Source organism: Echinococcus granulosus (genome assembly GCF_000524195.1).
Source record: "Echinococcus granulosus chromosome Unknown EG_S00030, whole genome shotgun sequence".
NCBI lineage: Eukaryota > Metazoa > Platyhelminthes > Cestoda > Cyclophyllidea > Taeniidae > Echinococcus > Echinococcus granulosus.
Window position 1 is genome coordinate 573,354 of NW_020170410.1, and position 13,594 is coordinate 586,947.

At 42.3% G+C, this 13,594-nt stretch overlaps 5 protein-coding genes across 5 annotated transcripts; 3 read left to right on the forward strand and 2 right to left on the reverse strand. All coding sequences in view use genetic code 11, as the record gives it.

Moving 5' to 3' along the window:
* Positions 1-853: 853 nt before the first annotated feature.
* On the forward strand, positions 854-2,221 carry EGR_04682 (26S proteasome non-ATPase regulatory subunit 7; the record flags this gene model as incomplete). Its single annotated transcript, XM_024493931.1, has 5 exons — positions 854-1,061; positions 1,094-1,186; positions 1,221-1,402; positions 1,634-1,725; positions 1,798-2,221. 5 exons carry the CDS (start codon positions 854-856, stop codon positions 2,219-2,221), a joined length of 999 nt encoding a protein of 332 aa, XP_024351684.1.
* A 157-nt stretch (positions 2,222-2,378) lies between these two features.
* On the reverse strand, positions 2,379-3,282 carry EGR_04683 (Protein preY; the record flags this gene model as incomplete). Its single annotated transcript, XM_024493932.1, has 4 exons — positions 2,379-2,487; positions 2,518-2,642; positions 2,752-3,135; positions 3,274-3,282. 4 exons carry the CDS (start codon positions 3,280-3,282, stop codon positions 2,379-2,381), a joined length of 627 nt encoding a protein of 208 aa, XP_024351685.1.
* Positions 3,283-3,496: 214 nt separating this feature from the next.
* On the forward strand, positions 3,497-7,109 carry EGR_04684 (Transcription initiation factor TFIID subunit 8; the record flags this gene model as incomplete). The annotated part of the gene is made up of 4 exons (XM_024493933.1): positions 3,497-3,653; positions 3,738-3,899; positions 4,495-4,896; positions 6,898-7,109. The coding sequence occupies 4 exons, from the start codon at positions 3,497-3,499 to the stop codon at positions 7,107-7,109; spliced, it is 933 nt and encodes a 310-aa protein (XP_024351686.1).
* Positions 7,110-8,981: 1,872 nt separating this feature from the next.
* Positions 8,982-11,312, forward strand: EGR_04685 (arrestin1; the record flags this gene model as incomplete). The annotated part of the gene is made up of 1 exon (XM_024493934.1): positions 8,982-11,312. The coding sequence occupies one exon, from the start codon at positions 8,982-8,984 to the stop codon at positions 11,310-11,312; it is 2,331 nt and encodes a 776-aa protein (XP_024351687.1).
* A 932-nt stretch (positions 11,313-12,244) lies between these two features.
* Positions 12,245-12,924, reverse strand: EGR_04686 (hypothetical protein; the record flags this gene model as incomplete). The annotated part of the gene is made up of 3 exons (XM_024493935.1): positions 12,245-12,319; positions 12,399-12,539; positions 12,691-12,924. The coding sequence occupies 3 exons, from the start codon at positions 12,922-12,924 to the stop codon at positions 12,245-12,247; spliced, it is 450 nt and encodes a 149-aa protein (XP_024351688.1).
* Positions 12,925-13,594: the final 670 nt, after the last annotated feature.

Sequence of the window (13,594 nt, forward strand, 5' to 3'; positions counted from 1 at the left end):
CACCTTCACGTAGGCACCACAGGCAGCTCGAAAATGAAATTGCTTTAGTCGTTCAAGCATGGTTTTGCTCTATTTGTTGATTTACCTTCTTGCAAAACACAAACTTGCAACAAATGCCAAAAAGGCTGGTATCAGTTTTAACTCTTCTCTTAGTAATGTTTACAGACTATCTCCTTCTGTGCCACTAAGGTGTTTTATTTAGTCGCAATCAGCAGGATAACTGCCTCCTGAAACGAATCTGCTTGCAATTGCTACCACTTTGTCACATTGTAAAAAAACATACATCTGAGCATACGGGGGGCTTGGAAGGACACTATAATTGCCCAAAGGCAATGCCACAGAGCGGAAGTACAATCCACATCTACCCAAGAAACGACTTAGTATATTGACTGTAGTTTACTCAGGTTAGAAACAGAGTGCACACTTCATTAATTACATTACTTTTTTTGCAAACCAACTTTCTCGCTAACCATGTGCACGGTCCAATTCTAGTATTTGAAATGGTAACGAAGGGTTAATTGTTAAGTCATACCATCTAAAATCAATTACCGAAGCATTATCACTCACATATCCTCAGATCAGACAAAATCTGCTATTTCCTGCCATAATTTAGACACCTGCTAAAGGATCCGTTATATCTCTAAACCAAAATCTTCCACGTTAATGTTTATTGTATAGCACACAGGCCTGCTAATGAAGATAATGCGCCCAATATACTCCACGAATTGATTGGTTTTCGTTTTACGAATACTATCCTTTCGTGTGTACAAATCCACTCTTAATTACTAATCTCTGAAATGGTTTTCGCACATCTACTCTAATCATACTGTTTGTTTAGCCCGCAGATGTGCAGATGAAATTTGATCCTAAGGATGAAATTAAGGCAAAAAAAGCCGACCACCCGAAAATATCCAAGGTGACTGTTCATCCTCTAGTTCTGCTTGGTGTCGTTGATCACTTTAATCGAGTGGGTAAAATCAGTGGAGGTCAAAAACGCGTTGTGGGTGTCTTACTAGGTGCGTTGCGTGGAAGTACCCTTGACGTCAGCAACTGTTTTGCAGGTATGTGAACCACGCCTCCCACTACTCGTTAGTTCCCTTCGAGGAGGATCTAACGGACCCGAATGTTTGGTTCCTTGACAATGATTATCTTGAGAATATGTTTTCAATGTTCAAGAAAGTGAATGGTTTGTCTCTTTTAACCGCACTAATCCTATTTAGCTCGTGAACGCATCGTTGGTTGGTACCACTCCGGGCCAAAACTTTGCACAAATGACATCAAGATCAATGAACTTTTCCGAAAGTATACGTCAAACTCAGTTCTTGTTGTGGTTGACGTTAAAACGAATGAAAGCGACGGAATCCCCACTGAGGCCTATATCGCAGTCGAGGAGGTCCACGATGTAGGCATGCTTAAAATAAAGTGTTTTTACATATGAGTCGGATTAAACTCGGATAATAAGAGACTTAAAGTATTCTGTTCCAAACCCGTTCAGCGGTAGTCACTATTGATCCGGGTCTTGACGAACATTTTACGCAAACCTCATGGACGCGAATCTAAGCTTGTGTGAAATAGTTCGCTAGCGGTTCCACTCTGCTGGTATTTCATTGCTTTGTGAATTAACATTTTAAAGGATGGAACTCCAACGACAAAAACATTTGATCACCTCCTCTCCGAAATCGGCGCGGAAGAAGCTGAGGAAGTTGGTGTGGAGCACCTCTTAAGGTTGTAGAATATAGACTGCTTTTAAAGTTCTCATATTTTGTCCGCTAATTTCCCCGTTTTATTCCCTTAAAGGGACATAAAGGATTCCTCTTTGGGCAGTTTGACGCAACGAATTGACGCTAAGATCAGTGGTCTGAGTGGAATGCTTCGTCAGCTGGAAGAAATTCAGGAGTACCTCCAGCTGGTCACCACTAAACAGATTCCAATCAACCACCAGGTGATGTATAAGTTGCAGGACATGTTTAACCTCCTTCCTGACGTGCGCCTGCAAGACATGGTACGATCCCTCAACATGACTTCGAACGATCAAATGCTCGTCATCTATGTCGCCTCCGTTATGCGAGCGGTTTTGGCCCTGCACGATCTGATCAACAACAAACTGGCTAATCGAGAGAGCGAGAGGAATGAGGATGAAGGGAAGAAGAACGCCAAGCCGGCCGTAGCTGGAGACCAACCGAAGGACGAGGCGGAAAAAATAGCAGAAAAGAAGATTTAACTCTGCACACATCCTTTGAGTCGCTTGGAATGGAGTCTTTAAAAATATATGCTTGCCCATGAACTGCCTTATTGATGAAAACTTGAAGGACCAAAACATGTATGGGAGACATGCCTATTATCTGGTAAGTAATGCACAGAAAGAGAGTGGTGGTAAATTAGAAATCTGTCAAGGCTTCTTCAGGGATGAGATTGGGGATTCCGTCGATGATGCGGTATGCTAGGCCAAGTTCTTCGTTTATGAGGAGCTGCCTTTCATTGTCTAGTCTACAAGCGTAACGAAGCTGAGGGACTTACATGAGCGGTTTCTTACTGAGAGGACAAACCAGAACCTCTAAATGCTTTGGGTCAAATGTAAGTGTTGTGGAGGAGTGCCTTCGAGGCACTCTGAGGGCTTGATGGAAAAGATGCCTAAACATCACCTAGTTGCCAAAATATTAAGGGTAAGCAAGTCATTAGTTCTTTCGGAAGCAGAAATTGAAGAGTCGTAGCTCAAGGAGATTTATTATCATTGATTTCAACAGTAGGTACTTTGGAATCGGGAAGCATTCTTTCAAAATATGAGGGCCGATAGGAGGCATTGGGTTGAAGAGGGGTTCGGTTTCGCGTTCCGCAGACATCACAGATTATCACAATCCCTGTTTTGTGGAACCGGAGACGACCAGTTGTTCGGGAGTCAAGGATGAGATGGCAGCCGCGGCAGATTGATCGACGCATTACCGGGGACAGACGAACGCGCGATTTCTTAGCCAGATGGAGCATTTGATTTACGCATCGGCGACAAATGAAGTAACTCATCTGACGCTCAAAATCACTAGATGCGCTTAAAAGCGGATAGATGCAGCTGTAAGCTTGACGATAGAGGATATCAATTTGTCGATGAACAGGAGTTGCTACATCGTTCGCTTTGGTATTCTGCAGTTAGATTAGTGTATAAAACCATTAGAGCAAATAAGTGATAGCGCATTACTGTGAACCACTGATAAATCTAATCTATGCACTAAACGCGAAAAAAAAGTAGCGACTAGCATAGAAGCCTTGATGGCTACCTACCTTGCCCATACCACACGCTACAAGACGCCTATCGATGATCTAGGTCATGTTGCCCGGTGGTCGACATGCCAAAATTAATAAATTTTATATAGAATAATTTCCTGGAAAAGAATTATGGTAGGCATTAAAAAACTTTTTAATTTGTTATAACAATGCATAACAGCGCTTGCTTTGGTTTATTTCTCGAACTAATTCCGGGCTATTCGTGAGTGGTTTTTGTGTAATGTCTGGTATTCCCTCCCGTCCTGTTGTACATTCGGATATACCACATGGTATTGTCGATGTACTTGAATCTCTAGTTGGCTTTGTGTCCCGTCAGTGTGGATTCCAGTATATCGAGCAGCCATGCCTTCCAATACTGACGAACCTGCTCATATCATGTGAGTTACTATACCAATCATGTAAGTTTCCTTCCTGCCGTAATTTTTGAATCTGAGCAACAATATTTGTCTCTTAATCTACAGTCTTTGAGTCACTTGCCACAAAGAGTCTTGCTTACGCTGAAGCAGCGAGTCGGACGAAGATTGTTCTGAATGATTTGGTGCTGGCATTCGTTGACTTCGGCTTCGAGATTTCCCGAATATTTGAGCAAAGTAGACACTTTCCAATGCCCGGACTCAATGGACGTAAGTATTCCTTAAGAACAACTTTACTTTTGTAACAACGAAGGGCTCTAAGCACCGACTTTGTAATGGATATCTTGAAGATCCTGAGCTAGCAAGCTGATATAATCGACTTAAATAGTGGCCATGTTATGTCCATTTTGGAAAGTAGAGCCAAAGACCTGGTGATTTAACGGTGGACATATTTTGCCTATTGAACACAGTGGAAGCTTCGGTCGAAGGCCAAAGCTCTTTTTAATAAATTGGATCGGATTTTGTCGCAGCTTTACCTTGTCACGTAACCTATAATTCTTGGCTTTTGGCAGTCACAAAGGGTCTCACTTTCCGAAGTTACCCTCTTAGGTCATTACTTATACAGGCGAATAAAGCATTAACCTTTCGTTTGCCTTTTTGGAATTAATGTAGTATAAGTGGCCGTACCCTTTCCTCTAATACTGTCAAAAGCGTTCGGATCAGGCGACCTGGCCTACGATGCACTTCTTGAGCTGATAATTGGTTCTAGTAGCATCCTGGAGATCGAATGGTTTGCTTGTGTGTCTAAACACGAAGTCTTCCATTACTTGTCTTTCTACTGCCAACCTCTATTCGTCTTTTAAAGCTGCTGCTCTAGGTGACCCAGCCCGAGGCGTAGTTTGTAAACCTGTGATTGGTCCAAGTGGAGCGCCAATTATCCCCTGCACTGTCAGTCTTCGCACCGACGCCGTCAAATCTGTGGGGTCCGGTGCAGCAGCTCTGCCTACTGCGGGGGGCGCGGCAGCGGGTATGACTGCTACCCAGACCGCTCCCAAGGCCCCTGCGCATCTTCTCCTCCCACCATTACCCGAACCACATACGTACCTGGACTCTAAGGTTACGCGACCCCCGCCAGCCCAGAGTTTGGCCAGTTTGCGCCGACAGGTGATTGATCAGCGCAGACAGATGCAGCTCTCGCTAACGTCGTATGTGTCACTTGGACAATCGGTGGATCATCTATTTCCGGGGGATCGGGAATCCTTTCCCAGTAAGTGATTTCATTAAGACATTGTAAATGGACTATTTGACATGTTTGTCACCAACGTCACGTGCATGTGATGCTCCGATTTTCTTTTTTGGTTCGTAAGTTACGTACCTTTGTCGCATTTGATTAAACTAAAATGAAGTAGACTGGATAGGAAAAAAGGTGTTATATGAATCTGGTTAAATGTAGGGGCTGTGATGGTGGCTACACACCGTATATGTTTGCTATTCACTCTGGCGGTTGGTTTGAATTTTGTAAATCTTGTTGTTATTATTTGGTATCAGGGATCATTTTTTGAGCAGCACGACTGCTTTTACTTTGGCGGCTTTGATTGACATTGGCAGCATTTTATTTTGTGGTCTATCTTACTCCCTTTCATTTTTCTCCCGCTAAACCCACTGTCAACTACATTCTGCTGCCATTAAGATTTTCAGTAAATAGCTCAGTCAAATGTCCTATTTTCGATTATGTTTTGACGTACTTCATTATTTGTGGTTAGTCAACTATTTGCCTAACTGTAAATACACTACTCTGTGGCTGTTCTCATTTTCTAAAGTGATGCTTACTTTTATGGTATGCGTTGCTTTCTCAGTTTGACTGGTCCTTAGAAAAGAGCTTCTTTAATATTATGCGTTCAAAAGTATCCATTGTGTGTTATCAGTTACTCTGCTGCTTTAATTTTTTTTTTTAGTTGAATCTGTTAGTTTCTTGCATATTACTGCAATAAATAAAATTGGCTAGCCCTAGATTTTGACAAAGCAATCATGTCAACGTTTGCGAATTCATCCTAACTGATAAGTGTCTGCAGGGCATCTTTATTTGAGTCTTCCTACAATATCCATCGCTGACATTCGAGTAATTTGTAGTGAGCTGTGCGGGAACTGTCCTGAATTACAATTGTTTTGCTCGTAATTTCACTGCAGGTACCGAATTCATGCTACTGTGACCATTCATTTTGTATATATGTGTAATATGCTAAAAATGATGCCCACTTTTTGGGTTGGTACTGGCTTTAGGCTTGTTGTTGACAAGGCGTTTGTCATTTTCTGGTTCGTTTTATGTATAAAGCTTATTTAGTGATTGTGGGGATTTTACTTCTGGTTATTGTAAATGGTGTTCAGTCAAAGTTGAACAAAATCTTTCCAATATAAATTTATTACCAGTTTTATGCGTTCAAAGATGAATATTATGTCAATCACTTTGTTGAGGCTGAATGCTCTTCTATTTTCACTACGACTTTGTAAGGCCATCTTGATAAGTCGTTTTAATAGCAGTTTTCTTCAGTATAAAGGCAAAACCACAGTATGTGTAGTTTTAAAGTCAGTGCTTGTGTTCAGGTAGTTTTCTTCTAAAATTTTGGCAATTTTTTAACAATACCTCAACGCATATCCATCTTTTTCAAGCAAACGACGCTTGTATCTGAGTTAAAACGAGGTAATTACGCTTGTCAGTCAACTCTTGTGTATTACTCAACCACAATGCTACTGTTTTCGTATGGATGATTCCTCACAAAAAGCTGCTTATTCAACTGAACAGTTGTAATGTTGACTCAAGCAGTTACCCGTTTGGGTACACAGTGTTCCTCATCTGTTTTTGGGGGGCTACTGTTTCAATTGGCTGCAAGGCCTTTTTGTTGAAAGCAAACCCCATGGTCTCACACCCCAACTAATTTTTTGGCTTCATGCCATAACCGACTTCAAACTCGGCTCATTAGATTTGGCAATCTAATGTCCGCTAACTTTTTTATCTTAGATTTCACCCTTTAACACCGCGTTAGACTTTGATTTTAATTCTGTTAGCAGGTACCGACCTTTTCTTGACTGTGGCTTTGCGTTGCGTCTTAAATTTTCTTTAATTGCAAACAACGCAATGCTCAGTGTAAGTTAAAATGGATTTGATATCTACTGTAAATAAACCTATTGCCACCCAACACCCTGCCTATCCAACCAGCTCAGTCGAACGGCTCAACTGATTTCCTATCGGTTTACCCGTCTACTTTCCTAGTTCTGTTGCCCCAGCCCTCGAGTAGACCCTACGTCTCCGCTCTTTTGGCGGAGTCCTTGCCCGAGTCGGAGGAACAGCCCAGTGATACAACGAAGTCCATGGACCAAGATTCTACTGAAAAGCCTCATTCCGGTGATGGCTCCATCTCCAACTTCTATCTCTGCAAACCTACTTTTCCCAGCGCTGAAGTTAGCTCGGGACACTTTTTGTGAAACTGTAGACGGGCAAAATTGTACTCAGGCGCCAACATGGACGTTTGGGTTGAAAAGTGCGTACATATCTATGTATTTCTTTGGCTCGAGATCTGATTTATCTCTAGGTGTGGGGCAACATATTTTGAACCTAGTAGGGAGCATGTATCTAAACCTATCTTTGTCTTAAAAGCGATTAATCTCTGTGTTTGGCGTAAACAATGGGCAGTGAGATTAGTAAAAACTCCTTTTAAAGTTGGTAAACCAGAATTGAAGGCATTTTAAAGCTGCTTGCTAACAGAAAAAATGACCTTGGTAGGATTCAATTGTAGGATATTTGCGATTGGAGGTCTTTTTGTAGACTTGCATGGCGCTTTGGCTCCAACATCTGTGTTTGGACCCGAAATAGTTGTGTACGCATGTTTTTGCACGGAATTTTCGTTTTACTTCTTGAGAAGTAGAATTCGCCTTAGATGTGCATGGGAGGCCTGGATAAGTTGCCTTTGTCGTTTTAAGCGTAATTCGTTTACCTAACTAGTTAAAACAGGAGACAGTAAAGTTGAGGTGGGCGTTGTAAAGGCTGAGTCATCTCCAGGAGTTGACAGTTGGCAAAATGGGCTTGGTAGCAGTGGGTTATGGAGCCGGCCCACGTGTGGAATATACTGCCTAACTTACTATCAAGTAGCATACTTTCGTCATACTAGCGGGTCATTCATGCCTTGAGATGGTGAAATATTCCAAATGGTGGCGGCTGATAAGGAGGTTGTAACAAATGAGTTTTTTGACGGTTTGTTTGTCGTAGGTGAACGCCTTTACAGCCTGTAAAAATGGTCCAACGCCTAGAATACAGGAAGGTTCCAAAAAAAACAGGGCAGTGATCTAAGACACTTAATCCCCACGAAGTGCTAGTGGATTTTATTACTCCCTGTAGATATGACTATATTCTCTGAATTAAACGGACTTCGCAATCGTACTAAACGAAGATAAATATCTTTGACTTCAACAGAAGTCAAATTTGACACGTAGTTTGAGCTCTAGTGGCTTTTCGGACTGTAAAAATGCTGTTCACTTCCAACTGCGACTTTCATTCGAATTGTGCTTTCTTTGAGGGAAGTTATTTCTGAATGTGTTTGCTATGACCCAAACGATGCAACAGAGGCAACTAGAATATCATTACCTTGCTAGATGGTTCAGGGCTTTCTGTTCCAAAGATTTCGCTCCCATAAATAACCCCCATAATTGTAAACTGAAACTATTTGTAGTGAAAGTGGTGAAAGTGAACTACTAGAGGCTAGTCTTTGAGGTGAAAAAGTTGAAAATCGGATGAGTACAGTTTACATTTAGACTGCCACGTCCACCATCGGCGTCACATATGTGTGACGTGATTTCATCAGTTCGTAACAATTGCTTGCATCAAATCAATAATGAGAAGTAGCACAACTCTAAGGAGGATACGTCACCTCTGGGCTGTCGTGGTGAATTTTCCTCGGAGATTCCCGCCACTGACCTTGTTAAGCTAAGCTTACAGAAGTCAGAGTTATGAATAAGGCTTGGAAATACGCCCACCGAATCTTGAATAGGTTAACCACTACATATCCCTTTGCAGTCTGTATGAAAGATTTCTTCTTTCGGTTAAGTTATCTTTGTCAACATATAATTATCCCCGGTAGATGTGCGCAAGAATGTTGTTTCACCTTACCAATTCTTCAGAAAAAAGCAAGACTCTCCAGTTTGTTATGAACTCCTTATTACCAGCCTCGAAACCTTCTTGCGTTGTTTAGCCATCCCTAACTCACCGTCGCGAGGTTCCAACGTATCGACCAGGTCGTTTAAACAGCCCCGGTTGGTAGTGGTGTGGGTGGTTGAACCACGACGTTGAAGCCGATCTAAAGCATGGCTATTGACCCCGGAGACTCTCGACTACCACTGTATCGTGATGGAACTGTTAAACCCGTGTGGCGAAAGCTATCTCCTTGTAAAAGTGTGGGACTTTACCTCCTTCACAGGGACTACTGGTCAGGCTACCAACTCCAACACGAGAGGCAGCATACACAGAAGTTACCACAGCCTTCTGAATGCAGCGATAAGCCCGGATCTGCCTGGAATCCCGAATTTCGCCCAGAGAATAACGGAATTGTTGAAGGTATTGCTCATGTGAATCCCTGGATGCTTAAGTACAAATCTAGAGTTTATGCCGAAGTGGAAGCGCGGTACTCTATCCATCGGACCGAGTTGGATGCGTTTGATTTTGAAAATGACAATGTTATCTTCTCCACAAGAGTAACATTGAATCCTCCTCTCTGCGATGAAGATACAACGAACTGTTTTGCCACTCCACCAAAAGATTTACATCAATACAGTGCAGATCTTCGTCAGCTGTATGAAAAATTGGGCGGTCCTTGTGCCTCAAAGCCTTTGAAATTTGAAAATCTCACGTCTTCAGGTGTTTTACCTGGGAAGGCATATGGCAACCGCATGGAACACACTTTCGTTCCACCTACAGAAGCTACAAAGTGTACGGAGCATCCAGACTTGCCTTATGTCACTTACAACTTTCCTTTCCGTTTTGATATCAACAGTGGTCCCGACTCGATCATGCTCAAGTCCAACAAACCATCTCCTATTGGTAAACACTCCGTACCAAAGAACAGAAGGGAACTCCACCTTGACGCTATTTATGGCTTCCATGAAGGTGATGATGAAAGCGACCTCGAAGAGCCTAGTCCCGAAACTGCTGTCATTCTTCCACGAATCAGGCACCCACGCCAACCCATTGAAACTTATCGAGGAATCAAGAAAATTGACTTAAAGATGCAATCCTTCAAAGACTGTTTTCATGTCGATTCATATCCCTGGCGCCAACGACACAAAAGACGTCCAAAGGGTGGGATTTACTGGTCAGTTCGAGTGTACGCGATAAATCCGAACGCACTAAGTCCGGAGGCGAAAGATTTAGCTGAACTGAAGATTCGAAAGTTGACTTTTCTTCCATTGAGTGCTAGTCTACATCACCAACCACCACCGCAAGTCTTAAACAACTACTGCTTAGCCGTGGTACCGGGAGAATGTTCCGATGCTGGAGTGATTACACTAGCTGCGAAGTTGGATAAGATTTTTTACGCTCCGGGTGATCCAATCCATGTAAACATGAAGATATACAACATTTCTAGCAGAGTGATACAGCAGATAACTGTAGAAGTTATCCAATACATTCGAATAGCAACGATTAACAATAGAGTTTGGAGAAGTTCAATTTGTAAGCGGGAAATAACGGCAGAAAATAGCAAAGCGGGGATGCCGGTTCTACCAGAGACAGAAAATTTGCGATTGCGGTGTCGACTTAATCCCTGGCCAGTGGAGGCCCAGTATGCCCACCTTTTTCGCGATAAGCTTCACAAACTTCGTCCACGTGTCCCAATTGAAGCGGAAGCATTCACGCTGAATATGCCGACCGAGCCAAATCTATTCTACGGTGTACAACAACCAGCACGGTATGAGGAAGTTGTACAATACTCCGTCGGTAGACACAAACCGGCATTTTCTACACTGCAAGGGATTGTGGAAAAGATATTGACAAGCAATTCACCCATTTCGATTAGAACTCCTGAGCCATCAGTAGACGAGAAGACGTTTGAGAAAGACCCCTACAACCATCATAGTTGCGTCAGGCACAAAATGGAGAATATAGCAAATCAATGTTCACGAACACCAACGGACCAGCCCCATCAATATCCCATCTTCAAAGACTACGAAATTTACGGAGAGGGGCTGGACTATTCGAATGCCGTACAACGGATGATGGCACCACAATGCACCCCATGTGACAGGACCAGTGTATTGAGAGGTCAGCCGGTATACGTAAACTATGAGGTCGTTGTGAGCGCAGTTCTGCGTCCACAGAATCTGCCTGACCCTCTGGCTCAGGATGCTCTTCTAGATGAATGTCAATTAGGTAGTGGGCTATTAAACCCCCCCAAGGGAGAGATCGTTGGAACTAGGGGACCTAGAGTTGCCCTGCCTGCGATATTTTCGGTAACAACGCCCCAACCGGAGATGCCAGTCCCAGTTGCTAATTATAATGTGGATCCGAGGCAGGACAGATTGCCAAAAATCCAACCCAAAGTGCAACTTTGGGAACCAAGTGATGGAAGGGGATTCTTTTTAGTGAGAGAACAACGCAAAGTGGCGCCGTGTACTACGTCGGACCAAAATACGTCTCTCTGAGGGTTTATTTCAACAGCGCAGAGCCTTAATAAGAATTTTCGAAATGCATAAGTTCTCTTATCCGCAAAAAGTGGAATGTTGAGTGCCTCGAACATATGGACAAATCCATAAGACAAGATGACCTACACAGCTCTAGGGAGGTTTTTTAAAAATCTAGAATACAGCCATGGAATAATATGAGGGTCGTGTACTCATTCTTCGTCTTGCTCTAGTTTAGCCGATTTCAAATAATTCTTCACGAATTCCGTTTCTAGTCCCTGTTGGTTTATTTCACCCCAACAGGTAGTTCCAAATGATTCGATGCCCCATGGCACATCCGCTCGCCTGATATCAGTGGGATAAAGTGAACCTGAATGGCAAACACCTAAGCTTCAGAGTACCACGCACATTCGTGAGCCATACTTTAGTCACCAAAACACGTCGTCCGTCAACGTTGCGAACCATTCCCAATCTTGTTTATTTATTGTAAGTAGCATCCCATTATGCTTGTAAATAAATCACGATTTTTCCAAAAATTGTCTAGATAAAGATCTGAGGTCATGATAATGATTTGTGACAACGGCAGCCAAACTCAAGCATTCACAAAATTTATCAACATCCAAATTGTTAATAATAAGCAATACTTGGAAATAAGCAATATTTAGAAGGATCATTTAAGACAGGTAATGGCTATTCACGAATTTGCCAACGTTTCACAAAAATTACCAGCCAACGAAATCCCACAAAAGTACTTAATTTATAACAGCTAAGAAGCATAGCAAGTAAGATTTTGGATTTCCACAGGGTTCTTCCAATGCAACACGAGTTGTCCCGAGGGTGGCAGTTATGCACGAACAGTGCATAAAAAAGCGTATTTAAAACAGGCATATACCTGTGTCCTTTCACTATACATAGAAATTGGGAAGCAACTACAAACTAGAACTACGAAAAAGTTATTTGGGATTGTAGGTCAATGCACGAGTCCTGTAGTCGACCTCGCCCCTGGTAATTTCGCCAAACAGCTTATCCTACGATGGAAAATTTAAAAAAATAATATTTTAATATTTATAGTTAGCTAAAATGGGAAAAAGGTGCCACTAAACTCACTCTGCGGCGAGCCAAAGCATAGTAAATTAGAGCGGAGATGCCACAAAACACAGCGCTCACGAGTACTCCACGAGTAGAAGGTTTAAGGTACTCCGCGTAGGTAACGCGAGCCGAAAACCAACGCTGCATGTTAGGGTCATGCTGAGAAGTGAAACCAACAAACCGCCTTATAAAAATCGGGCCAACATCTCAAGTACAACAGCATTGACATAACTGAAACATATATAATCTTAAAAAACAAGAATAACTTGATGTTCGAATAAACTAATTAAAGCAATAGACGGCTACTTACAATAGCACCCATGGGAGGTTTGAAGGGGTTACTTGTGATACGCCTGTACTCCGCTTTCATAGCATCCCGATATTTGGCCCGAGCCTTGATAGCGTCTTGCTCTGCTGGGCTTTCATGGTAAGTTTTCCAAGGATCAAAACCGACACTCGACATGACAAAATGCCCCCACTGGGTCTCGAACTCACCGGTTAAACTATCAGTGCAGTAAAACAAGCTCGCCACCAAAATACCCATTAAGACCATATAATTCCGAGCTTATTTAGGCATTAACGAAATTTTATTGCTGTGTAATGCTCTAACTGAGCGGTTTTGCATTGGGAACATATTATTTTGTAAAACTGAGTTATCTATTTGAACACACAAGACAGGCGCGGTTGTTTGTTTAAGCGTATCAAAGCGTCAACGAATGAACAACTGCTGCGGTGCCAGCGAGATTCAAGGAAAGTCTTGAATTTGCATGTAAATCTTCGTTCTTTGTTGCACCACTTTTACATGATCGATTAACCCGTGTTTGCCTGCAGCTCGTTGTTCCTTACCTCATCCTAGGCGGTAGCTACCCTATCACTTATCTGGGACTTCTCGTTTTTTATGCATTATCAACAGTGCTCGCAAAGATCACTGCATTTTTCAACTCTCTTCTTCATTCTAAACTTTTGTTATGCAATTCGTTACGCTTGGTCATGTTACGGAGGTCCTGTCTAACAATCCTGTTTCGCTCGTTAAGTTGCTTTTATACTTGGATCATAATCTTTCCTTTTATAATGGTTCATGGTGCATTTTTATGATTGCTCTCTTATTTGTCCATCATATCTTTTTTTATTGGTGTATATTTTGCCTTGCACCATTTATGTTTGAATATAAGGCGAAATCAGAGCATTCTATAACCACTTTAATTGTAGAAACG